The sequence below is a fragment of the Coregonus clupeaformis genome, chromosome 18 (assembly GCF_020615455.1).
Source record: "Coregonus clupeaformis isolate EN_2021a chromosome 18, ASM2061545v1, whole genome shotgun sequence".
In the NCBI taxonomy this organism is placed as follows: Eukaryota; Metazoa; Chordata; class Actinopteri; order Salmoniformes; family Salmonidae; genus Coregonus; species Coregonus clupeaformis.
Genome location: NC_059209.1, coordinates 48,745,473 through 48,772,994, shown reverse-complemented (window position 1 = coordinate 48,772,994; position 27,522 = coordinate 48,745,473). Strand labels below are relative to the sequence as shown.

At 48.4% G+C, this 27,522-nt stretch overlaps 1 protein-coding gene across 1 annotated transcript; it reads left to right on the top strand.

Annotated features, from left to right (window-relative positions):
- On the top strand, positions 1-27,522 carry LOC121530906. The gene is made up of 4 exons (XM_041836269.1): positions 1-124; positions 10,207-10,342; positions 18,953-19,032; positions 26,001-27,522. The coding sequence occupies exon 4, from the start codon at positions 26,146-26,148 to the stop codon at positions 27,322-27,324; it is 1,179 nt and encodes a 392-aa protein (XP_041692203.1). The 5' UTR covers positions 1-124; positions 10,207-10,342; positions 18,953-19,032; positions 26,001-26,145; the 3' UTR covers positions 27,325-27,522.

Here is a 27,522-nt window from a genome sequence, read left to right as displayed (position 1 = left end):
GTTGCTTCTCAAAGTGGATGCTGTCCCTACCATCAAGGTTTCTTCTAAAGCATCTCAAACAGCCAGCAGCACCAGCAGAGACTGAGCATTATCATGGGCTTCAGTGAGCATGGAAGTCAACCGGGTAAGTGAAAGAACTAGCTAGCTTGCTACCTCTATGCTAATGTTAGCTACCTATAGCGCATTTAGCTCGCTTCTTTCATCTAAATAACACTGATAAAACTAACCAAATGTAAACATATCTGCCAGCTGTTGGTAGCAAACTGCTGATGCTGTCATACTATAGATATTACAAGCCTATGGGAAAAAGTCGTTTTGGCTGCGACAGAGGTTACTGTTACTGTATAGAGAACGTTTTTAAGGTGTTTGTGGGGGCTGCGCGTTGCGGTAATTCAGCCATTGTGTGGCTCCGGGGGAGTTTTCGATACAGCCTGCCAAGTGCGGGCTAAACTGAAATGCAATGCTTTGGCCATGGAACCGAACGCGGATCTGGTGGCATTTCAGAGAAGCCCCAGAGCCATGCTTTCTTTGGAGGGGTGGATTGTGGATTTTGCTCAATGGGAAGGTATATTTTTTGATTTTAGGATCAATGTTGTCACAGTTGCTTCTTGTTGAAGAGGCAGCTGCTAACATTAGCTTGCTATAACTAGCTATCCTCTTCCTCCGTTTCTGAATAAATGTGTGGCTTTTTCTTTCTAGCTAGCAAAATAAATTTGATTGTGTTTGTATACTGCCGGGAGCATAAATTGTAAAATTGTAAACTAACACAGAATTTTAAAAGTTAGAACCCATGTATATTAGTTAATATACAGCACCAACTACATACATACCTGTTAGGGTGCATTATCTGCTACCTGGACTTCCCCCTGACAGGCAGGGCAGGTGGAGTAAACATGTAGGTAGGTAGGAGAAGGTATGGAGGCCTGATAATCAGTGTTAGGGAAGCTACTCTGAAAATATAGTTTACCAAGCTACTAATTACTTCACACTGGAAGACATTAAGCTACACTAAAGCTACACTTAAGACAAATATAGCTTATTTAACTAAAGTTACTTAGAAAAAGTTCCAGAAGTTAGCTACACCGCTACATGGCAAAAAAGTAATTAACTACTGAAAACACTACTTAGATTTGAATTTACTACAACTACCACCAAGCTACTGCAAGATGTAGTGAAATTATTTGTTGAACTACATGTAGTTCACTACTCCCAACACTTCTGATAATACACACAGACAATTACAAGTAGTGCAGATATTCTGTAATGTCTGGGGTGAGATTATGGATGGCTTCTATGTAAGGATATCTTCTCTAATTTTACATTACCCAATGCCACCCAATCATGTGTCCCGACATTTTCTTCACTGATTGCACTGATAAGTGACATGTTTAGCCAAACACACACTATACATAAAGCATACTGTGATGTTATTCTCTGTGTTTTAGAGACAGAGAATCACAAACACATTCACACACAGGCTCTCCCCTCCAGTTTTGCCACAAGGCGCTGTTTTCCAGCTGTTTAAACCGTTGCTGAAATTAGCTGCTCAGCCATTGGAAGGGAAGGCAGGCAGGATACCAGTAATTACTGTTTGATTGGCAGAGTAGCTGCAATTAGCAGGTTGGAGCCCTCTTTTATATGTACATATATGAAAACAGCTCAGAGAAGCACACTGTGGTTTAACCCCACACACTGATCCAGGAGCTATGGTATAGTGGAGCTGATTTAGATCTGCTGCTGCTATCCACCCAACCCAAATGGTCCAACCCAGAGTCTCTAAACTCTGATGAGGAACTGTGCAGTGATAGAGATGTGCTATTACGAGTTGGGTGTTGTAGGAGTCCATGACATGCCTGTACAGTGTCAGTGGGCATGACCAAGCCAATGCCAAGGTTGAATAATCAACTGAGACTGTCCTGCTCTTTTCTGAGTCTTATGGCATTATCATAAGCAATAGAAACAGAACAGAGTTAATGGCACAATGAGTGTAGAGGCATCCGTTTACAGGCCTCTGTGTGTGTCTACTCCCCCCAGCAGCACTCAGGAGAGGTTCAGCAGTGGCCTCCCTCCTTATCATAGCACATTTAACAGGGGGTAATCCAATCAGGTGGGATAACAGGGCTGCTCTCTCTGCTCTGCTCTGTGTGGCGGAGGATCAGGGGACTCCTCTGCTTCCCATTACTGTGTGTCTCTCTCTCCAGCCGGGGCTATCCTAATCCCATTTCCCCATCTAAAGCCTTAACCCAAACAAGCACACAGGACAATAATCTCTGGTCACACTCCTGCCGGCTGCCCCCGGCCCCTGATTCTGCTAATGGAGAATCTTTCTTTTTTCTTTCTTTCTTTCTTTCTTTCTTTCTTTCTTTCTTTCTTTCTTTCTTTCTTTCTTTCTTTCTTTCTTTCTTTCTTTCTTTCTCTCTCTCTCTCTCTCTCTCTCTCTCTCTCTCTCTCTCTCTCTCTCTCTCTCTCTCTCTCTCTCTCTCTCTCTCTCTCTCTCTCTCTCTCTCTCTCTCTCTCTCTCTCTCTCTCTCTCTCTCTCTCTCTCTCTCTCTCTTCAATTCAATTTCAATTTAAGGGCTTTATTGGCATGGGAAACGTATGTTAACATTGCCAAAGCAAGTGAAGTAGATAGTAAACAAAAGTGAGATAAACAATAAATATTAACAGTAAACATTACACTCAGAAGTTCCAAAAGAATACAGACATTTCAAATGTCATATTATGTATATATGTACAGTGTTGTAACAATGTGCAAATAGTTAAAGTACAAATGGGAAAATAAATAAACATAAATATGGGTTGTATTTACAATGGTGTTTGTTCTTCACTGGTTGCCCTTTTCTTGTCGCAACAGGTCACAAATCTTGCTGCTGTGATGGCACACTGTGGTTTTTCACCCAGTAGATAAGGGAGTTTATCAAAATTGGGTTTGTTTTCGAATTCTTTGTGGATCTCTGTAATCTGAGGGAAATATGTGTCTCTAATATGGTCATACATTTGGCAGGAGGTTAGGAAGTGCAGCTCAGTTTCCACCTCATTTTGTGGGCAGTGTGCACATAGCCTGTCTTTTCTTGAGAGCCAGGTCTGCCTACGGCGGCCTTTCTCAATAGCAAGGCTATGCTCACTGAGTCTGTACATAGTCAAAGCTTTCCTTAAGTTTGGGTCAGTCACAGTGGTCAGGTATTATGCCACTGTGTACTCTCTGTTTAGAGCCAAATAGCATTCTAGTTTGCTCTGTTTTTTTGTTAATTCTTTCCAATGTGTCAAGTAATTCTCTTTTTGTTTTCTCATGATTTGGTTGGGTCTAATTGTGTTGTTGTTGTTGTCCTGGGGCTCTGTGGGGTCTGTTTGTGTTTGTGAACAGAGCCCCAGGACCAGCTTACTTAGGGGACTCTTCTCCAAGTTCATCTCTTTGTAGGTGATGGCTTTGTTATGGAAGGTTTGGGAATCGCTTTCTTTTAAGTGGATATAGAATTTAACGGCTCTTTTCTGGATTTTGATAATTAGCGGGTATCGGCCTAATTCTGCTCTGCATGTATTATTTGGTGTTTTCGTTGTACACAGAGGATATTTTTGCAGAATTCTGCATGCAGATTCTCAATTTGGTGTTTGTCCCATTTTGTGAATTCTTGGTTGGTGAGTGGACCGACATGCTGTTCCTTCTTTTTCCATAGTGTATTTCTGTATTGTTTTAGTGATTCACCATAGTGAAGGCGTAGGCTCAGGTTTTCTGGGTCTATACGTTTGTCAGCGTCTGGGTGCAGTGGGGAAACGGAATCAGGCGCAGGACACAGAACTGAGAATTAATGGCTTTACTCGACTCCAAGTAAATAATGCAAACCCTCCACGCAGGGAAGAGCAAAAACAACAGCTCAACAGACGACGTAACAAGAACAATCACGCACAAACTCAGGAGGGAAAACAGAGGTAATATAGGGAAACTAATAAGCCTAATGGGTAACAGGTGTGAACAATACAGACAGAACTAGTGAGACACAGAAACATCGATCGGTGGCAGCTAGTACTCCGGTGACGACGACCGCCAAAGCCTGCCCGAACGAGGAGGAGGGGCAGCCTTGGCCGTATCCGTGACAGCCGGCTCCAGCCGTGCGTCGACACCGGCCTTGGGGACGGCCAGGAGGACGCGGAGCAGGGCGAGTCGGATGACGACGATGGAACTCCCTTAACAAGGAGGGATCGAGGATGTCCCTCCTGGGAACCCAGCTCCGTTCCTCCGGACCGTACCCCTCCCACTCCACGAGATACTGCAGGCCTCCAACCCGATACCTCGAATCCATGATGGAACGGACCGAGTACGCCGGTGCCCCCTCAATGTCCAATGGGGGCGGAGGAACCTCCCGCACCTCGGACTCCTGGAGCGGATCTGCTACCACCGGCCTGAGGAGAGACACATGGAACGAGGGGTTAATACGGTAATCAGGGGGGAGCTGTAACCAATAACAAACCTCGTTCAACCTCCTCAGGACTTTAAAGGGCCCCACAAACCGCCGACCCAGCTTCCGGCAGGGCAGGCGAAGGGGCAGGTTTCGGGTCGAGAGCCAGACCCGGTCCCCCGGTGCATAAACCGGAGCCTCACTGCGGTGGCGGTCGGCACTCGCCTTCTGTCTCCTAATCGCCCTTTGCAGGCGTACATGGGCAGCGTTCCATGTCTCCTCCGAGCGCCGAAACCCTTCATCCACCGCAGGAGCCTCGATCTGGCTCTGATGCCACGGTGCCAGGACTGGCTGGTAACCTAGTACACACTGAAAGGGAGACAGGTCAGTGGAGGAGTGGCGGAGGGAATTTTGAGCCATTTCTGCCCAGGGGATGTAAACTGACCAATCCCCCTGCCGGTCCTGGCAATACGACCTCAGAAACCTACCCACATCCTGGTTTACTCTTTCCACCTGCCCATTACTCTCGGGGTGAAAACCTGAGGTCAGGCTGACCGAGACCCCCAGATGGTCCATAAACGCCTTCCAGACCCTCGATGTGAACTGGGGACCCCGATCAGACACTATATCCTCAGGCACCCCGTAGTGCCGGAAGACGTGTGTAAACAGGGCCTCTGCGGTCTGTAGGGCAGTAGGGAGACCGGGCAAAGGAATGAGATGACAGGACTTAGAAAACCGATCCACAACGACCAGGATCGTGATGTTACCCTGTGACGGAGGAAGATCTGTAACAAAGTCCACCGATAGGTGTGACGACGGCCGCTGTGGAACGGGGAGAGGTTGTAATTTACCTCTGGGCAGGTGTCTAGGTGCCTTGCACTGAGCGCACACCGAACAGGAAGAAACATAAACCCTCACGTCCTGAGCTAAGGTGGGCCACCAGTACTTCCCACTAAGACAGCGCACTGTCCGACCAATGCCAGGATGGCCAGAAGCAGGTGACGTGTGAGCCCAATAAATCAAACGATCGCGAACCTCGGACGGAACGTACGCACGACCCACTGGACACTGGGGGGGAGTGGGCTCCGTGCGTAATGCCCGCTCAATGTCCGCGTCAACCTCCCATACCACCGGCGCCACCAGACAAGAAGCCGGAAGTATGGGAGTAGGCTCCCTGGTCCGATCCTCTGAGTCATATAGCCGGGACAGAGCGTCTGCCTTAGCATTCTGGGAACCTGGTCTATACGATAGGGTGAACACAAAATGCGTGAAAAACATGGCCCACCTTGCCTGACGAGGATTCAGTCTCCTCGCTGCCCGAATGTACTCCAGATTGCGGTGGTCAGTCAAAATGAGAAAAGGGTGTTTAGCCCCCTCAAGCCAATGTCTCCACACCTTAAGAGCTTTCACAACAGCTAACAGCTCCCGATCCCCCACGTCATAATTTTGCTCCGCCGGGCTGAGCTTCTTCGAGAAGAAAGCACAGGGGCGGAGTTTGGGAGGCGTACCCGAGCGCTGAGACAGTACAGCTCCTATCCCCGCCTCGGACGCGTCCACCTCGACTATGAATTGCAAGGACGGATCTGGATGAGCCAGCACGGGAGCCGTGGTGAACAGCGCCTTCAGCTGACCAAAAGCCCTGTTCGCCTCCGCTGACCACTGCAGGCGCACCGAACCGCCCTTTAGCAAAGAGGTTATGGGAGCTGCTACCTGGCCAAAGCCCCGGATAAATCTCCGGTAGTAGTTGGCAAAACCCACAAATCGCTGCACCTCCTTTACCGTGGTAGGAGTCGGCCAATTACGCACGGCTGAAATGCGGTCACACTCCATCTCGACCCCTGACTCTGACAAGCGGTATCCTAAGAAGGAGACGGACTGTCTGAAGAACAGACATTTCTCAGCCTTAACGTACAGGTCATGCTCCAACAGTCTACCAAGCACCTTGCGCACCAGGGACACATGCTCGTCGCGTGTAGCGGAGTATATGAGAATATCATCTATATACACCACTACACCATGTCCGTGCAGGTCCCTGAAAATCTCATCGACAAAGGATTGAAATACTGAGGGAGCATTCATCAACCCGTACGGCATGACGAGGTACTCATAGTGACCAGAGGTGGTACTAAATGCCGTCTTCCACTCGTCCCCCTCCCGGATACGGATCAGATTGTACGCGCTCCTGAGGTCCAATTTTGTGAAGAACCGTGCACCGTGCAATGACTCCGTCATACTAGCAATGAGAGGAAGAGGATAGCTGTATTCTACGGTTATCTGATTTAGACCTCGATAGTCAATGCACGGGCGTAAACCTCCATCCTTTTTCTTCACAAAAAAGAAACTTGAGGAGGCAGGGGAAGTGGAGGGCCGAATGTATCCCTGTCCCAGAGATTCGGTGACATATGTCTCCATAGCCACTGTCTCCTCCTGTGACAGAGGATACACGTGACTCCTGGGAAGTGCAGCACCCTCACGGAGATCTATCACACAATCCCCTCGTCGATGGGGTGGTAATTGAGTCGCTTTCCTTTTACAGAAGGCGAGAGCCAAATCGGCATATTCTGAGGGAATGTGCATTGGGGAGACATGGTTTGGACTCTCCACCGTGGTTGCCCCTACGGAAACACCTACACACCTTCCCGAGCACTGAGGTGACCATCCCTTAAGAGCCCTCTGTTGCCACGAAATACTGGGGTCATGGGTGGCTAGCCAGGGAAGGCCCGGCACCACGGGAAACGCAGGGGTATCAATGAGGAAGAGACTAATTCTCTCTTCATGACCCCCCTGTGTCTCCATCCGAAGTGGAGCTGTGACCTCCCTAACCATACCTGACCCTAATGGGCGACTATCTAGGGCACGTATGGGGAAGGGCACATCTAACGGCAATATAGGAATCCCTAATCTATGCGCAACCAATCTGTCCATAAAATTCCCAGCTGCGCCGGAATCTACGAGCGCCCTATGCTGGGAATGTGGGGAAAACTCAGGGAAAATAACATGAATCATCATGTGAGCAACAGGGAGCTCTGGGTGAGTTGGGTGCCTACTCACCTGAGATGATCCCCCAGAACCCTGCCTGCTGCCTCGATTCCATGAGGGTCTTCTCCTGCACTGGCCCGCAGTGTGTCCTCTGCGGCCACAGTTGGTGCAGAAGACCACCCCTTTGCTCGGCCTCTCCGCATCAGCACTTCCAAGCTCCATAGGTGTGGACTCGGAAGTGCTGGGGGATGGACTGGACGGACCCTGATCTGGACGTCCGCGGGTAGCCAACAGGTTATCCAGCCGGATCGATAAATCTACCAGCTGGTCCAGGTTAAGATTAGTGTCCCTGCAGGCCAGCTCCCGACGAACGTCCTCCCGTAGACTGCATCGGTAGTGATCAATCAGGGCCCTCTCGTTCCATCCTGCGCTGGCTGCCAGTGTCCTGAAATCCAGGGCGTATTACTGTGCGCTCCTCCTTCCCTGACTGAGGTGAAACAGACGCTCCCCCGCCGCTCTCCCCTCAGGCGGATGATCGAATACTGCCCGGAAACGGCGGGTAAAATCCTCATAGCGAACGGACTCAGCGTCTATTCCACCCCACTCCGCGTTGGCCCATTCCAGGGCTCTACCCGACAGACAGGAGATGAGGGCGGACACGCTCTCGTATCCCGAGGGAGCCGGGTGGATGGTGGCCAGGTAAAGTTCCACCTGGAGCAGGAACCCCTTACGCCCGGCAGCTGTCCCATCGTATTCCCTCGGGAGCGAGAGCCGAATACCACTGGACCCAGGGGTTGAGGATCCTGATGGAAGAGAAGTCGGCGAAAGAGGAGGTGTAGAAAACCCAACTCTCTCCCATCGATCCATGGTGTGGATCACTTGATCCAGAGCCGAGCCTAGTCACTGCAGTATGGTCGCGTGCTGGTGGATGCGTTCCTCCACCGAAGCGCTGGGATCGGGCGTGCCTGCTGACTCCATAACGGGTGCGTGATTCTGTCAGCGTCTGGGTGCAGTGGGGAAACGGAATCAGGCGCAGGACACAGAACTGAGAATTAATGGCTTTACTCGACTCCAAGTAAATAATGCAAACCCTCCACGCAGGGAAGAGCAAAAACAACAGCTCAACAGACGACGTAACAAGAACAATCACGCACACACTCAGGAGGGAAAACAGAGGTAATATAGGGAAACTAATAAGCCTAATGGGTAACAGGTGTGAACAATACAGACAGAACTAGTGAGACACAGAAACATCGATCGGTGGCAGCTAGTACTCCGGTGACGACGACCGCCGAAGCCTGCCCGAATGAGGAGGAGGGGCAGCCTCGGCCGTATCCGTGACAACGTTTTTGGTTGGATAGGTTTCTCAATTTCTTTCTTAGGTTTTTACATTCTTCATCAAACCATTTGTCACTGTTACTTTTCTTCGGTTTTCTGTTAGAGATTTTTTAGATTTGATAGGGAAGCTGAGAGTTCAAATATACTGTTTAGGTTTTCTACTGCCAAGCCTTCACTTTTACAGTGGAAGTTGTCTAAAAGGGATTACATTTGATGTTGCCTAATTGTTTTTTGGTAGGTTTCGACACAATTTCCTTCCATCTATAGCATTTCTTAATATTATTCAGTACCTTTGGCTTTGATGCCTCATGATTGAGTAGACTGTGATTTTGCTGTGGTCTGATAGGGGTGTCAGTGGGCTGACTGTGAACGCTCTGAGAGACTCTGGGTTGAGGTCAGTGTCTCTCTGTCTCTGTCTCTGTCTCTGTCTCTGTCTCTGTCTCTGTCTCTGTCTCTGTCTCTGTCTCTGTCTCTCTCTCTCTCTCTCTCTGTCTCTCTCTCTCTCTCTCTCTCTCTCTGTCTCTCTCTCTCTCTCTCTCTCTCTCTCTCTCTCTGTCTCTCTGTCTCTCTGTCTCTCTCTCTCTCTCTTCTCTCTCTCTCTCTCTCTCTCTCTCTCTCTGTCTCTCTCTGTCTCTCTCTCTCTCTCTCTCTCTCTCTCTCTCTCTCTCTCTCTCTCTCTCTCTCTCTCTCTCTCTCTCTCTCTCTCTCTCTCACTGTGTCTTTCTCTCTATATTTACCCCTCTTTTTATTGTCTTCATCTCTGTTTATAAGTACTGTATGTCTGTTCTCATTCTTATTTTTTCTCTTTCACCACACATAAATAACCACAGAGTGCTGGTGAGAATCTGGGCACCACAGATCCGATGTTCTCAATTGAGCATGTCAACAGCATTGTTTGTGAGCATGTTAGAGTGCAAGTTGTCTGATTGTTGTTGTCAAATACAACAACAATGCCTAACAAAAAAATGTTTCAAAACAATTTAATGCCGAAAGGGTAAAGGTGGGGAGATGCTTGGCTGCATCCCTCGTCCGTCTCTCTGTCTCTGTGTAGACACATGCGACCCAGATGCAGATATAGCTCTTGGTCTGTATGGGTCTGATCCAAGGTCTGACTTCTCCAGATGCCACCCTCAGTGTCTCAGATCACTTACACGCTCTGATGGACTCTCTCAGCCTCATCCACAGTTCTCATGTCTCTTTCATTGTTTCGATCAGAGAGATGTGACCCCAACTTTCTAATAAATACCAATTGAAAATAGCTGGCTGGTGCATTATGCTTCAAACAACTCTGTTCCGTTCTGAGTTTTCATGTTCCATATGGAAGCCATTATTCTTTGTCTCGTGTTTTTGTGTTCATTACTATTGCTGTATGTTTTGTGGATGAGGAGGCAAATCTTAATGTTCTAATATCCGTGGAAGTCAAATGTGTGGGCCTAGTAATATTTGACAAATCATCCTCATAGGCCACAAGCTCTCATTTTTGTGTTTCTTTTAGATGCATTTGGACAAAGGAGATGAATGACTGTGGTCTATCATGGAACACAATCTCCAGACAGGCAGAAGATGGCCAACAGTGGTGCTCTTTCGTGGAAGCCTTATGTTCCACATAGGAACAAAGACGATTAAGTAAAGTAAGTAAGTAGATGCATTCACTTCAATAAATCATGAAATATTTGAAGATCCTGAATGAATGATTGACTTATTGGAATAAGGCCCGCTTTGTACTGAGCCTAATGTGAACAGGCAGTGCTAAACTACAACTATTACACCATTATTCTCCCATCCATAAAATGAAAGAGCTGACACCAGAGCAGTGTTTCTCTCTGAGGGTCTGGATGGGCAGACGTGTTGTATTTTCACTCCAGCACAAATCCTGTTTCCATTGATCATCCTTGAGATGTTTCTACAACTTCATTGGAGTCCACCTGTGGTAAATTCAATTGATTGGACATGATTTGGAAAGGCACACACCAGTCTATATAAGGTCCCAGAGTTGACATTGCATGTCAGAGCAAAAACCAAGCCATGAGGTCCAAGGAATTGTCCGTAGAGTTCCGAGACAGGATTGCGTCGAGGCACAAATCTGGGGAAGGGTATCAAAAACATTCTGCAGCATTGAAGATCCCCAAGAACACAGTGGCCTCCATCATTCTTAAATGGAGCTTCCTAGAGCTGGCCGCCCGGCCAAACTGAGCAATCGTGGGAGAAGGGCCAAGAACCCGATGGTCACTCTGAGAGAGCTCCAGAGTTCCTCTGTGGAGATGGGAGAACCTTCCAGAAGGACAGCCATCTCTGCAGCACTCCACAAATCAGGCCTTTATGGTAGAGTGGCCAGACGGAAGCCACTCCTCAGTAAAAGGCACGACAGCCCGCTTTGAGTTTGCCAAAAGGCACCTAAAGGACTCTCAGACCATTAGAAACAAGATTATCTGATGAAACCAAGATTGAGCTCTTTGGCCTGAATGCGAAGCGTCACATCTGGAGTAAACCTGGCACCATCCCTACGTTAAGCATGGTGGTGGCAGCATCATGCTGTGGGGATGTTTTTCAGAGGCAGGGACTGGGAGACTAGTCAGGATCAAGGGAAAGATGACCTGAGCAAAGCACAGAGAGATCCTTGATAAAAACCTGCTCAGGACCTCAGACAGAGGTGAAGGTTTACCTTCCAACAGGACAACGACCCTAAGCACATAGTCAAGACAACGCAGGAGAGGCTTCAGGACAAGTCTCTGAATGTCCTTGAGTGGCCCAGCCAGAGCCTGGACTTGAACCCAATCTAGCATTTTTGGAGAGACCTGAAAATAGCTGTGTATTAACGCTCCCCATCCAACCTGACAGAGCTTGAGGGGATCTGCAGAGAAGAATGGGAGAAACTCCCCAAATACAGGTGTGCCAAGCTTGTAGCGTCATACCCAAGAAGACTCAAGGCTGTAATCGCTACCAAAGGTGCTTCAACAAAGTACAGAGTAAAGGGTCTGAATACTTATGTAAATGCGATATATCCGTTTCTATTTTTAATACATTTACAAAAATGTCTAAAAACCAGTTTTTGCTTTGTCATTATGGGGTATTGTGTGTAGATTGATGAGGATAAAAAACAATTGAATACATTTTAGAATAAGGCTGTAACGTAACAAAATGTGGAAAAGGTGAAGGGGTCTGAATACTTTCCGAATTTACTGCTAAAAACGATGGCATAGATTATTTTTTTAGGTAAATATGTTTAAAAAAATATTGTGTGTGTATTATTTGTCTGTGTGTATTATTTGGGATTATAAACTGGGTGGTTCGAGCCCTGAATGCTGATTGGCTGAAAGCTGTGGTATTTGAGAGCATATACAACAGGTATGACAAAACATGCATTTGTACTGTTCTAATTACATTGGTAACCAGTTTATAATAGCAATAAGGTGTCACGCCCTGGCTCTGGGGACTCTTAAATGTTGAGCCAGGGTGTGGACTTGTTATGTTTAGTTGTCTATGGGTGTTCTAGTTCGTGTTTTCTATGTTGGCCAGGGTGGTTCCCAATCAGAGACAGCTGATTCTCATTGTCTCTGATTGGGAACCATACTGAGGCAGCCTGTTTTGCACAGTTATTTGTGGGATCTTGTTCCGTTAAGGTTTGTGTTGTGTTCACCTCAGGACTTCACGTATCGTTTTGTTGTTTTGTTATTGTGTAAAGTACTCATTAAAAGATGTACGCCTATCACGCTGCGCCTTGGTCCGGTTCCTATAACGATCGTGACAGAAGATCCCACCAGAATAGGACCAAGTAGCGTGTGCAGGAGCAAACGCCGGGTATGGAACAGGAGGTTACTCTGGTAGATGTCCTCTTCGGTTGGGGGAGAATCACAGAGGAGGAGGCCGTCCGCCACCGGAGGGCGATGAGGGAGGATGCCCAGGCAGGAGAGGAGAAGCGACGCCAACCGGGCCGTCGTCGGACAGGCGAGAGGCAACCCCAAGTAATTTTTTTGGGGGGGCACACGGCATGAATGACGGGGCTGCTGGAGGCAGCTACAGGGCGAGTTTGCGGACTAGGAGAGGAGGCCACCAGGTTACGGGGGCCATTGGTCATGAGGGGGAAGGAGAGTGTAGAGGCACGGCGAGAGGTACTGGGGTGTGTTACCAGTCCGGTCCGGCCCATTCCTGATCCCTGCACAAGGCCAGTGGTGTGTGTTCCCAGTACGGTCCGGCCTGTTCCTGTCCCTCGCACCAAGCCTGTGGTGCGCGTCGCCAGCCCGGCCCGGCCTGTTCCTGCTCCCCGCACCAAGCCTGTGGTGCGCGTCGCCAGCCCGGTCCGGCCTGTTCCTGCTCCCCGCACCAAGCCTGTGGTGCGCGTCGCCAGCCCGGTCCGGCCCGTTCCTGCTCCCCGCACCAAGCCAGTGGTGCGCGTCGCCAGCCCGGTCCGGCCTGTTCCTGCTCCCCGCACCAAGCCTGTGATGCGCGTCGCCAGCCCGGCCCGGCCCGTTCCTGCCCCCCGCACCAAGCCAGTGGTGCACGTCGCCAGCCCGGCCCGTTCTGTTCCTGCTCCCTGCACCAAGCCTGTGGTGCGCGTCGCCAGCCCGGCCCGGCCCGTTCCTGTTCCCCGCACCAAGCCAGTGGTGCGCGTCGTCAGCCCGGTCCGGCCCGTTCCTGCTCCCCGCACCAAGCCAGTGGTGCGCGTCATCAGCCCGGTCCGGCCTGTTCCTGCTCCCCGCACCAGGCCAGTGGTGCGCGTTGTCAGCCCGGTCCGGCCCGTTCCTTCTCCCCGCACCAAGCCAGTGGTGCGCGTCGTCAGCCCGGTCCGGCCCGTTCCTGCTCCCCGCACCAAGCCAGTGGTGCGCGTCGTCAGCCCGGTCTGGCCCGTTCCTGCTCCCCGCACCAAGCCAGTGGTGCACGTCACCAGCCCGGTCCGGCCTGTTCCTGCTCCCCGCACCAAGCCAGTGGTGCGCGTTGTCAGCCCGGTCCGGCCCGTTCCTGCTCCCCGCACCAAGCAAGTGGTGCGCATCGTCAGCCCGGTCCGGCCCGTTCCTGCTCCCCGCACCAAGCCAGTGGTGCGCGTCGTCAGCCCGGTCTGGCCCGTTCCTGCTCCCCGCACCAAGCCAGTGGTGCACGTCGCCAGCCCGGTCCGGCCTGTTCCTGCTCCCCGCACCAAGCCAGTGGTGCGCGTCGTCAGTCCGGCACAGCCCGTGCCTGCTCCCCGCAGCAAGCCAGTGGTGCGCGTCGTCAGCCCGGTCTGGCCCGTTCCTGCTCCCCGCACCAAGCCAGTGGTGCACGTCGCCAGCCCGATCCGGCCTGTTCCTGCTCCCCGCACCAAGCCAGTGGTGCGCGTCGTCCGGCACAGCCCGTGCCTGTTCCACCGGTGCCTGGTCAGGCACCGGTCAGCTGCTCCACACCGGAGCCTGAGCAATCCGCTCCACCGGTGTCCAGTCCAGCTCCGGCCAGCGGGACCAGACCAGGGGCGCTAGGGGGGTAGCGAGAGAGTGGTGGTCACGCCCAGAGCCTGATCCGCCTCCGAGGTGGAATTTCCACCCGGCCCCTCCCCTGTTGTGTTTGGTTGGCGCGGTCGCAGTCCGCGCCTTTGGGGGGTACTGTCACGCCCTGGCTCTGGGGACTCTTAAATGTTGAGCCAGGGTGTGGACTTGTTATGTTTAGTTGTCTATGGGTGTTCTAGTTCGTGTTTTCTATGTTGGCCAGGGTGGTTCCCAATCAGAGACAGCTGATTCTCGTTGTCTCTGATTGGGAACCATACTTAGGCAGCCTGTTTTGCACAGTTATTTGTGGGATCTTGTTCCGTTAAGGTTTGTGTTGTGTTCACCTCAGGACTTCACGTATCGTTTTGTTATTGTGTAAAGTACTCATTAAAAGATGTACGCCTATCACGCTGCGCCTTGGTCCGGTTCCTATAACGATCGTGACATAAGGCACCTCTGGGGTTTGTGATATATGGCCAATATACCACAGCTAAGGGCTGTGTCCAGGCATTGCGTCATGCGTAAGAACAGCCCTTAGGCGTGGTAAATTGACCATATACCACACCTCCTCAGGCCTCATTACTTAAGTGGATGATACTGACTGCAGGTTCATTGTACCGACCGATGCTCTGGTGATATCTTACAAAGAGTCAGTTGTGGTGACTAGTTAAACGTCTTGGGTTTCACTGGTTCCACTTACTTCCAATTACCTCTGCCTCTAAATGACCCACATTTTAGAAATGGGACTCCTTCATTTTGGAGCCTCTTATTACAATTTGAGAATAAGGAAATGAAAACATTGCACAGAGTTATTTCACTGACCTGGACCTCTGCAAGTCAGACCAGTCATTACTGCAAATGTGGGGGTCTGCTTGTTTAGTAACCTTAGTCCCATCCTGCCAACATATAAATCACTGCTTTTCAATTCAATCAACTCAAGCATACTATCTGCTTATGTGCATCTGCATCATCCACGTGTAGTTAGTCTCTGTTGTTTGAAGTTGGATAGTGCCACATCAGTAATAGTATATGACCTAAAGATCTCAGTTAAAACAGTGGGTTCTAACACCACTGAAAGTCAACTGAAAACTAAAAAGTCAAAGAACTGTGGTTTAGTGGAAGATCAAGACACCCATGGCAGCATCTCACTTCATCCATAGACATTGGGATGATGCTGATGTATGCCCATCCCCACATGTGTTACATTACCATAGGACTGCTGATGCAAAGTAAGGATGTTTTGAGGCCAAGACGTCTAATCTACAATCTCAAATCATTGAGGAATTGCTTCAGCCCACAGATCAGTATGGGGTCTGCTGATCAATTTCCTCATGTTCCCTTCTCCAAATAAACCCAGTGGTCTCAGTGGAGGGACTACGGTAGACATGGCGAGAGGGAGAGATGGAGTGGGGTAGGATGGAGGGGGAGCTCTGGGCCCTGGCAGTCTCCACCTGGTGGGGTGGTGGATGTCCAGAGAGGAGCCCCCTCAGAAGCACAAAGCTGGCCTTGTGTGAGATAAGCGCCGTGCACCAGGAGGCCCCTACGGTACTATTTTCACAATCAGACAGAGTTTGTTTTCTTTAGGCCTCAATGCCCGGGCCTGTCAGGCGAGCAGCATGCTGGCAGCGCTGAAGGTTGTGCTGGGGCAGTGTTGCTAGTAAAAAAATGGGGCTCCTCCAGGGTGGGCCGGGAGTTCAGGGGGCTCCCTGACGTTTGCCTCTTCTTTAACAATATTTATTTGCTTAACCGAACCCTCACCCACCAGGCTTCTAGTTCTCAATCCAAAGAATCCCTTAGCGAGCCAGAGGTAGAACATGTTTCTGAAGGGTTCAAAAGCTGTCCCTCTGCCATGACCAGGATTAGACCATGTAATGTTACCCCACTCCAGGCTGCTGCTGCTGTGTCCTCATATCTACTCCATTAGTGTCAAGCAGAGGTCTGCACTGCACTTCTATTGTGGTCAGAAAATATGTTAAGCCTCTTTCAACACATCTTTGCTTCCTGATTGGTCCTTACTCTCGTCTAATGAACTCTCCCTGTTGTGGTAATTTAAGCCTGATTAGCGAGTAAATTGCAATGTGATTAATCTAATGGTTTCCCCAACAACTTCATATCTAGATTTAAACCACAGTAGAAGCATTTCAGTTTCTAACAGTGTTTTTTTTGTTTCACAGTTTATATTGCAGCCAGGCTTCAAGTGCCCCATGCTCACTTTCTAACTATTTTTGTTTGGCAAGATCATTGTGGTAAAACATTATGAGCTTTTATTGCGAAACACCACAGAGACTTCATGTTAAAATAATGTTTTCTTGGTAAGGAGCATTCTAAAAATGATACTAAAATGTAATTAGAAGCAGTTGCTTTCCTGCAGTGAAGATAAGAAAGCCCTAAATCCATGCTCTGCTGTTGAACAGATTCTTCTTGAAATATCCAACAAACAAAACCAACAAACTTATAGCTGGATGAGAAAATAACGTAGCAGATGTAATATTCTCCTATTGCATTGTTGAAATGTATTGAAAGGAAACTGGCCATGTTTCGGATTAGTAAGATGTGTAATTACTATGTAGTTAGTTACATGTAATGACAAAAAAGGTAAATAATTGTCATAAAAAAACAGTTTCAGGGAAAATAACAATTTGTCCCATATCGTACTGCATACTAAACATTATATGCATTGTCATCAATGTGTATTGGAGAGACATCCAGACAGACAGTGTGTGGCAATTTGTAAGTCGCTCTGGATAAGAGCGTCTGCTAAATGATGTAAATGTAAATGTATTCTCTCTCTTTATTTCTGTCACGCCCTGGCTCGGGGGACTCTCGTATGTTGAGCCAGGGTGTTAGTTTCTATGTTTTGTTGTGGGTTCTAGGTTATTGTATTTCTTTGTTTGAGTGACTCCCAATCAGAGGTAACGAGTGTCAGCTGTTGGCTCGTTGTCTCTGATTGGGAGCCATATTTAACTATCTGTCTTTCACGTTGTGTTTGTGGTTTCTTGTTCATTTCGGTTTGTGTGAAACCGTAGACGTCACGTTTTCGTTTGTGTTTTTGATCGTGTGATCATTTATAGTAATAAAATATGTTCACCTTCAACGCTGCGCATTGGTCCTCTATGTTAGACGATCGTGACAGAAGAAACCACCAAGATGGGACCAAGCAGCGTGTTCAGGAGCCATCGCCAGGGAGATCCCTCACAGATCTCCTTCGCCTCCTGGACTGGGTCAAGCCGAGGGAGGAAGACAAGGGCTTGACATTATGGCAGAAGGGCGAGAAGCTGGCGAGGGATATGGAGACGTGGTCCACGGGTAGGAGAGACGCCCCGAAAATTTTTAGGGGAGGGGCTCACGACGGCGGACCAGCAGGAGGCCGCGATAGAGCGGTCCAGTGGGTTGCCGGAGAAGGCCGCCGGGTTACGGGGGTCACTGGTAGAAGAGGGGATGGAAGGTGTGGAGGCACGGCGAGAGGTACTGGCGTGTGTTGCCAGTCCGGTCCGGCCCGTTCCAGATCCCGGTGGAGAGCCAGTGGTGTGTGTCCCCAGTACGGTCCGGTCTATTCCTGCTCCCCGCACCGAACCTGCGGTGCGCGTCGCCAGCCCAGTCCGGCCCATTCCTGCTCCCCGCATCAAGCCTGTGGTGCGTCTCGTCAGCCCGGCTCTGCCCGTTCCTGCTCTCCGCACCAGGTCTGTGGTGCGCGTCGCCAGCCCAGTCCGGCCCATTCCTGCTCCCCGCATCAAGTCTGTGGTGCGTCTCGTCAGCCCGGCTCTGCCCGTTCCTGCTCTCCGCACCAGGTCTGTGGTGCGCGTCGCCAGCCCAGTCCGGCCCATTCCTGCTCCCCGCATCAAGTCTGTGGTGCGTCTCGTCAGCCCGGCTCTGCCCGTTCCTGCTCTCCGCACCAGGTCTGTGGTGCGCGTCGCCAGCCCAGTCCGGCCCATTCCTGCTCCCCGCATCAAGTCTGTGGTGCGTCTCGTCAGCCCGGCTCTGCCCGTTCCTGCTCTCCGCACCAGGTCTGTGGTGCGCGTCGCCAGCCCAGTCCGGCCCACTCCTGCTCCCAGCACCAAGTCTGTGGGGCGTTTCGTCAGCCCTGTCCGGCCCGTGCCTGTTCCCCACACCAAGCCAGTGGTGTGCGTCGTCGGTTCGGCACGGCACGTGCCTGTTCCACTGGAGCCGGATCCGCCGCCAGGCGGAGTGCCCACCCGGTCCCTCCCCTGTTGTAGTTTCGTTGGCGCGGTCGGAGTCCGCGCCTTTAGGGGGTACTGTCACGCCCTGGCTCGGGGGACTCTCGTATGTTGAGCCAGGGTGTTAGTTTCTATGTTTTGTTGTGGGTTCTAGGTTATTGTATTTCTTTGTTTGAGTGACTCCCAATCAGAGGTAACGAGTGTCAGCTGTTGGCTCGTTGTCTCTGATTGGGAGCCATATTTAACTATCTGTCTTTCACGTTGTGTTTGTGGTTTCTTGTTCATTTCGGTTTGTGTGAAACCGTAGACGTCACGTTTTCGTTTGTGTTTTTGATCGTGTGATCATTTATAGTAATAAAATATGTTCACCTTCAACGCTGCGCATTGGTCCTCTATGTTAGACGATCGTGACAATTTCATACTTATCACACAGGTGTACAGTACACATAGTCCATCTGTCATTGTTCCTCGTAGTATTTTAAACATTGCCTCAATTCAGGCAAATTTCTTCAACATTTGGCATGCATGTGGCACTTTCAAACCTCTATGTAGAGATTATTTAAAAGTGTTTTCTCTCTAGGCACGTTTTATTATTTTTCTCTCCATTCTTCAGTGTGTCTTGGCGCTACCTGGATGCCAGGTCTCCCCTCTCCCTGCTCCCCCAAGACCCTGGCTCCACAGAAACAGGAAATGGTAATAGTATTGCACTGCTTTTCCTTCCCTCCTATCTGTATTCCTACTGAATTAACAAAAACACACAGCATGTGCAATAATACGTATGTGTGGAAAAATTAACCCAGAACATGGTATAAAGCCAAGGAGCTCTGTACAATTTTGGTACTTTCTCAAGCCCAGTGTAGAGGGGAATATTTGCATAGAGGGAGTATTGCTAATTTGATTCAGACTGTTGGCTGATTACTTTCTGAAAATACATTATTAGAATTACTATTGGTGACGACCCAGCAAATACTTATTGGATCTAGTAGAAACATCAGTTTGCAAAAGGCAGCAACATTTTCATTAATTGATTAATATTTTCTTACAGTTTCTTGGAATGGTTTTAGAACATTCCTGTGACAGTTCCAGAGTACCTTCTGACTGGTTTGTATGTGTAGCCTATGGGTCTGATGTTGGGCCAGTGGGTCTATCTGTCTATCAGACTGATGTTGGGCCAGTGTTGTGTTGGGTCTGGTGTTGGTTTTGATGTTGGGCCAGTGTTGTGTTGGGTCTGGTGTTGGTTTTGATGTTGGGCCAGTGTGGTGTTGGTTTTGATGTTGGGCCAGTGTTGTGTCTGACTGGTCTGTCTGTGTGTGTATGGGTCTGGTGTTGGACCAATGTTGTTTAGAGGGTCTTATGTTAGGCCAGTGTTGTGTCTGATTGGGCTGTTAGTCTCTAGAGTTAAATGGATCCACCACCTCTCCTCTCCTCCACCATGTGTTTATGAGTCCCTCTCCAGCCCTGGGAGAGCATATGGTGAAGCCCCCCTGCTTTATATAGTATCTGTGGATCTGCTAACAAGGCCCTGTTGGATCCTGCCATATTTTCATTTTTAATCGTGGAGCAAAACCACAATTGAGTCAAAAGAGATAGGCTCTGCTCTGACTTCATAGTATCCTGCGGTCTACTTTTCCCTTTGGCTTTTTTCCTTGAGTTCTTTCCCTTCTTCCTTTCTCTTTTTTTCCCCTTTCATCTTAATTTGAAAAGCAGCTGGATCCTCCATCTTGCCCCTCTTTCTCTTGTCTTTGTTCTATGGATTTCTTACACCAGTGTTTTATAATTTCAATGTTCCGTTATAAAATAGATTTTCTGTGGCTGGCTTAATGCGTTCAAGAGCTCTGTTAGAGCTGTATGGTACAACCCAATATGGAACTTCATCATTCTGAATGAAATAGGGCTGGATGAGGGGTGTCAATCATTTTAACCTGTTGTATTATACTATATTGTCTGAGGAGTTATCCATAGTTTTATCTAGAGTACATCTAGAGTAACAAGAGAAAAGTAGCGTATAAATCATCAGTGCACTCTTTAATAGGGCTTGCCATGAAGGCAGCAGTTAGCCCCTGCTGAGCGCAGATGTGGACAGGCCAGGCCAGGCCAAAAGAACCAGACCTCCATGCCAGAATACAACCATTAAAATGTGCCTGTGATATGTAACCATGAAACCAAAATGGCTGTTTTCCTATACTGGAGCTGTGGGATGTGCCCAGTCAACATGGACCTCAGAGCCACACTGAGGCTCGCTGAGGTATTGCTGAGGCTTGGAATGGGCTTGGACTGGGCTTGACCCGGCCCTAACCTCACCTGTACCAGTTAATGCTGGACAAACACAGAAAGGGAAAGCCCTAAAACCCAGGAAGGTCAGTCCTCAAAGGTTCTAAGCTGAAGCAACCCTAAAGCCTTCATTAGTCCCATAGACATTCACATGCATGATTAAATGGCTTAGAGGGATGTACGCCTACTCCATGTGGCATGCCTCAGTAGCCTCCTCTTGCCAGATTGTCAGGTTGTTCTCCTACCAGCAGACTTTTGTCCAACATAAACCTCATACCGAGACAGACCCAGTTCCAATTCAGACATTCCAAAACACATAACCCTGCACATGTTTTGGAGGGTATAACAAGGATACCTGACTCCAGTGCCCAGCTCCAGTACTGCTGATCTGGGCTGAAGACAGGGTAGCGCTGGGCCCGTCTGTTCTCTTTCCCAGGGCAGGACTGGAGTTGTCAGTGTGTGAGGTGCTTGGCAGAGATGGGACACATTCTCTCTTTTATTTTGTTGTTTTGAGTTTTTCCCTCAAGTTTCTTCTTCTCATTATTGTTATTGTTTTGGAGTGAAGCGAGTCCCAGCCCAAGCAGCGTTTGTGTAAATCAAACAGTGTCTGTGGCTGATTTAATGTAAAATGGGAACACTGGGTGATTTGTCATCCACTACAAAGTTGACTTCAGCACTTCCAGCAGCATACAGAGAGAAATAGCAATTCTCCATGGTAGGATGGGGATGATCATCACTACACAGGGTTTATGTAAAGTGTAAGTATATATAGCTGTCAAAATAGGTATGTGTTCTTTTGCAAATGTTTAAACAGTGGAGAAAAGCTTGACTGCACTTAGTTAACAGTTAATGGATGGATGTCTAAGGAAACTGTCCTGACAAGAAGAAAAAACTGCTTGATGTTGTGAACAGCCTAGTGTTAGTGATTAGGGTCTAGTGAAAATGTGGACAGCCACTGCGAGATGGAGAGCCTAGAATATATAGGGGGAGGGAGGAGAGAGAGAGAGAGAGAGAGAGAGATAGAAAGAGGAGAGATAGAGAAGGGAGAGAGCGATAGAGGAGAGAGAGGGAGGGATGAATCGGCTTTGTGTAATAGCCCTATGCTCACTGTGCAATAAGGGAGGTGTTTTGTAGGCCTTGATTGAGTGTGCTGTTTTAGTAAAGTGAACTCCTTCTATACACACACACGCACGCACATGGCAAACACACACACACACACACACAGTGTGCTTATGTAATGTGACCTGGAGGGGCGCCAGCGAGCCTAGGAAAGACCCAGGGCCTGAGGCCTGCCGACACCTCTCCCCAGCCCCGCATAAATGTTTATTTATAACCCCCAACCTCCTCCAACCTCCAGCCCTTCTCTCCCTGTCGTCTGCAGGCCGCCATGCCAATCCAAACACCATAGGCCTTTCCAAACCACTCCAGAGCATGATTTCAGAAAGAAGAGAACCTTTTCCCCCATTTTCCCCTTCTCGTGCCCAAACTCTCCCACCCCTAGGTCTCACTATGTCTTCCAAAGAGAGGGGGAAATGGGAGAGGAGTGGAGTGAGGGAGAGGACAGCAGATGGGAGGGATGCATAAAAGGAAAGAGAAGAGGGAAGGTTGGTAAGGGTTATTCCATCTAGTCCAGGCTGTACAATTTGTTTCAGAACAGCAGGAAGTGCGACTCCTAGGATGCACAACACACATTGCGGACTAGCTGTGGATGTTTTTTGTGGGTTTGGGGAAATCTGACACCCAACAATCCAGCCACCCCCCTCCACCCCTTCCTACCACCATGGAGGAGAAGGAAGGGGAAGATTCAGAAAAAAATATTGCTCCACAGATGACCAGTCAACCCTGTTGAAAATAATTGTTTCATTCACTAAAATAGTGTATCTATGTATATTTCAGAGTCACACCATGCCAGTTGACTAGAGTTTGCTTCATGAAGTCATAAGTCCACTGAGGACAATGTGACATAAGCAGTCCCCAGTGAGAGCATTGCTGAAGGCTCTCTAATTGGGCCAAGCAGACATACCCAGACAGGCAGGAGGCTTGGGAACAGGACCTTTTCCGTGAGACCTGAAGGAACACTGTGCTTGTATCTGGGTAAGGGCTGGTCTATGGCTCAGTCAGTATGTTCGGAGCCAGTTGACACACTGCAGTATCCAAGAGGGCTGCACTGAATTACCAATATCAGTTGTTTATCCCAAAATATGCTTATACAGTATATGAATGATTCATTGCCCAAGGTACATTTTCAGCTGTGAAAGGGTGGTTGTATGTGCGTGTGCATGTGTGTGAGTGTGTGCGTGCATATGTGTGTGTGTGTGCTTGCGTGCATGCCGGCGTGTGTGCGTGCGTGCCTCTCTCTGTCTGTGACACCCCCCATAGGGAATGGTCAAATGTAGATCAGCCATAAGAAAATTCAAATGTATACTATATTATTTTCCCTCGATAAATGATCAAGCTCGCGTCTAATAAATAATATATGGCGCATCAAATATTTATATGAACAGCAAAGAAGGAAGAGGAAGAAACATGGAGATAGGCCCATGTTCACTTTTCTAATAGAAATAATACAACAATAGAAATGAGCCGTCTCAGGGACAGAAGACTCTCTCTCTCTCTCTCTCTCTCTCTCTCTCTCTCTCTCTCTCTCTGCCTCTCTATCACACACACACACACACACACACACACACACACACACACACACACACACACACACAAACAGCACACACACGACAGAGATCCATTCTTCACATGGACAGCTTGCTGGCATTGCACTGCTATGTTCTGTCATTATGTGTATGCTTTTTTGCAGTGCAGAACAAAATCACTGAAAATATGTTTTATTAAATTGATGGCTATGTTTGAATCCAGTGAACTGTCATGTGACTCCCTGTAATTCAAACAAACTTACCATTGCTAACAGTTCAAGGTGTACACATACAGTAAATTGTAAAATCTTCAGAGGAAGATACGTTATGTAGGTACATTATATTATGTCAGATAAGTAAAGTCTTTATATTCCTAGCTGATAGGCAGAGGTGGAAAAGGTTGACTCACAACCACCTGCTGTGTAACAGCTTTTATGTGTGTGTGTGTGTGTGTGTGTGTAAATAATTATTTATGCAGTCTCTAATAGGTTAATTTTGGCGGTCCATCATATAACCAATAGTCAATGGCAGCAGTATGCGTCCATCAGGCAGTCATTTGTTTTCTGGGGACTCACATTAATAGTCTGGTGATGATTCTACGGCCAAATGAAATTCCATTAAAAGGATATCAAGGATATCAGTTGTGTCTTTGTATTGAAACCTACTGTATGATCCATGTGTCACTTAATTATTTTTTGCACCTTTTTGTTGGATGATTGTTTGTCTGTGTGTCTACATGCATCTGTCTTTGTGTGTGTGTGCGTGTGTGTGCGTGTGTCTGAGTGTGTGTTCACATATTAGTGTTTGTTTTTCCTCTTTGTCTCGTCTCTTTCCCCCCTCTCCTGAGTGAAGAGAAATTGAGAAACCAATCTAAAATCCATCAGGACTTCCCTGCCCGCCAGTCCCTCTCAAACAAACCCTCTAGCCCTCCCCGGCCACCCACTCCTGATTTTTTGGGTGTTGCAAGCGTCTGGAAATTGGATGAGATGTGCGTTTAGCGGGCAGCTGGTCCAGCCGATATGAATTGCGTTTCCCTGCGCTAGGAAAGGTCAAACTCCCTCGCCTTGATGGAGTGCATCGGCCTATTGAGTGACGCTTTAGTCCATTTACCAAGAGCCAATGGCAATGCAGGAGACGGGAGAGAGGGAAGGAGAGGACTAAAAGTGAAAAAAGAAAGGCAACACGTCGGATATAAATCCATTGTTTCTCATTATCCAGCTGGGGCAGGGCAGGAATGGCTGGGATGGGATGGGAGTGATTGCTGGAATGGAGTGGTGCTGTGTCTGGGTGGACGTGCAGATGAGATCCCCCTGCTCTACCTCTAACTTCACCCTGCTGCCTGACTTTAGCAAGGCTATGAAGGGACCTTCAATTGCCTCTCAAACAGCCATATGAAAGTCAAATGATGTGGCCTCCTCAAAATGTGTGTTTAAACAAGAAGAAATAGGCCCATCAAACTTGAAATCTCTTCAGAAGAGTACGTCAGTTCCAGATAAAGATGTTTGTATTCCAGTAAGACATAAAGAGGTAATTGTTCAAATAAAAAAATCTCATCAATGCTAATGCTAAAACACTTATAGAAATTAATAGTTTCAGACAACCATGGCTGTGATACCATCAAGACCGTACACACACACACACACACACACACACACACACACACACACACACACACACACACACACACACACACACATACAGGTGGTTGCTGTCCCTTTAATTTCCAGCCATGAGTTTTCAGAGGATTTAAGGTGAAGCAATTAAAACAAAAGCATATTTAACATGGGGTTAATGATTGGCTGACCCTGCAGTCACTACAGTGACAATATCTTAATTATTGAGAAACCCAAAGTCATTATGCCTCTGAAAGGCCTAAGGAGAGCTTCTATTGATCGGGATCCAGTCCCATTACAGACCCAGCCTGGTCCAATGAAGTTTCAAATTATAGACAATCTCTTTTTTTCCCTGTCTCTCTCTCTCTCTCTCTCTCTCTCTGTCTCTGTCTCTGTCTCTGTCTCTGTCTCTGTCTCTGTCTCTGTCTCTGTCTCTGTCTCTGTCTCTGTCTCTGTCTCTGTCTCTGTCTCTGTCTCTGTCTCTGTCTCTGTCTCTCTCTCTCTCTCTCTCTCTCTCTCTCTCTCTCTCTCTCTCTCTCTCTCTCTCTCTCTCTCTCTCTCTCTCTCTCTCTCTCTCTCTCTCTCTCTCTCTCTCTCTCTCTCTCTCTCTCTCTCTCTCTCTCTCTCTCTCTCAACGCAAGCTGTTTGATGTGTTCAACTGTGAGATGAGAGTGTGGAAGAGGTTTGTGGGCTTTATTGCTTAAAAAACAAATCAAAACCCGAACCTGACATTTTTGCTGAAGAATGAATATTTTCCTCCCTCCACTTTTCTTTGTGATTCTTTTCTTTTCTTATGTTTAAGTGGCTGACATGTTAAGAATCAAATGGCAGAGCAGGATTGATCACCTCTCTGTCTTCCTATACAAAGTGAAAGGCTGTTTGTCTTATGGCCCACGCTTCACACTCATCTATTTACACTGACATACTGCATAGCCACATTCTTATGATCAGAAACATGGTAGACATACTGCACTCACACACACACTAACACCTATACATGTACAATGTAAATATACAGCAGCTTTTCTCCTCACAATTCCTCTTCTACAACCCTCTCTCCCTCCATCTCCCTTCCCTCCTCTCTTCCTCTTCATCTCATCTGTCTTACCCGACTGCATCATCTCTGTGCCAGGCAGGCATAGTGCCGAGGAAGGGCTGTGCTCCTCTGATCCAGCTCTCCAAGCCAGCAGCAGTAGCACACCTAGACAGGACACTGGACCCTAAATCAAACGTGAGGAAGCACAGATTGCAATCACTCAAGGTATGTGTGTGTGTGCATGCATATGTGTGTGTATATTTATTCCATTGTTGTGTGGCACCCTTTCCATTCTCATAAGCCTCATATGGCAGGTTGGCAAGAAGGACACTATGTTGTGGTGTGTACTGTAACCCACTGGGTGATGTGTACTGTAACCCACTGGGTGATGTGTACTGTAACCCACTGGGTGATGTGTACTGTAACCCACTGGGTGATGTGTACTGTACCCTACTGGGTGATGTGTACCGTAACCCACTGGGTGATGTGTACCGTAACCCACTGGGTGATGTGTACTGTAGCCTACTGGGTGATGTGTACTGTAACCTACTGGGTGATGTGTACTCTAACCCACTGGGTGATGTGTACTGTAACCTACTGGGTGATGTGTACTGTAACCCACTGGGTGATGTGTACTGTAACCCACTGGGTGATGTGTACTGTAGCCTACTGGGTGATGTATACTGTAGCCTACTGGGTGATTTGTACTGTAACATACTGGGTGATGTGTACTGTAACCCACTGGGTGATGTGTATTGTAACCCACTGGGTGATGTGTTCTGTAACCTACTGGGTGATGTGTACTCTAACCCACTGGGTGATGTGTACTGTAACCCACTGGGTGATGTGTATTGTAACCCACTGGGTGATGTGTTCTGTAACCTACTGGGTGATGTGTACTCTAACCCACTGGGTGATGTGTACTGTAACCCACTGGGTGATGTGTACTGTAACCTACTGGGTGATGTGTAATGTAACCCACTGGGTGATGTGTACTGTAACCTACTGGGTGATGTGTACTGTAACCCACTGGGTGATGTGTACTGTAACCCACTGGGTGATGTGTACTGTAGCCTACTGGGTGATGTGTACTGTAACCCACTGGGTGATGTATACTGTAGCCTACTGGGTGATGTGTACTGTAACATACTGGGTGATGTGTACTGTAACCCACTGGGTGATGTGTATTGTAACCCACTGGGTGATGTGTTCTGTAACCTACTGGGTGATGTGTACTCTAACCCACTGGGTGATGTGTACTGTAACCCACTGGGTGATGTGTACTGTAACCTACTGGGTGATGTGTAATGTAACCCACTGGGTGATGTGTACTGTAACCCACTGGGTGATGTGTATTGTAACCCACTGGGTGATGTGTACTGTAACCTACTGGGTGATGTGTAATGTAACTGTGTGGTGAATCTCGAAGACAAGCTCTCCATCTACAGTCCCCCTCCTTCCTCTTGTCACCCAGGACCAGGACTAAGCCAGGCAGGCAGCATGGGAGGGCTGAGATGTAATTACCCAATCAGTGTGTGCCATCCCTATTAAAATATTACTAGCAGTACTCTCTTATTGAAATAACCCCACCGGACTCCACTTCATTCATTCAATAAAT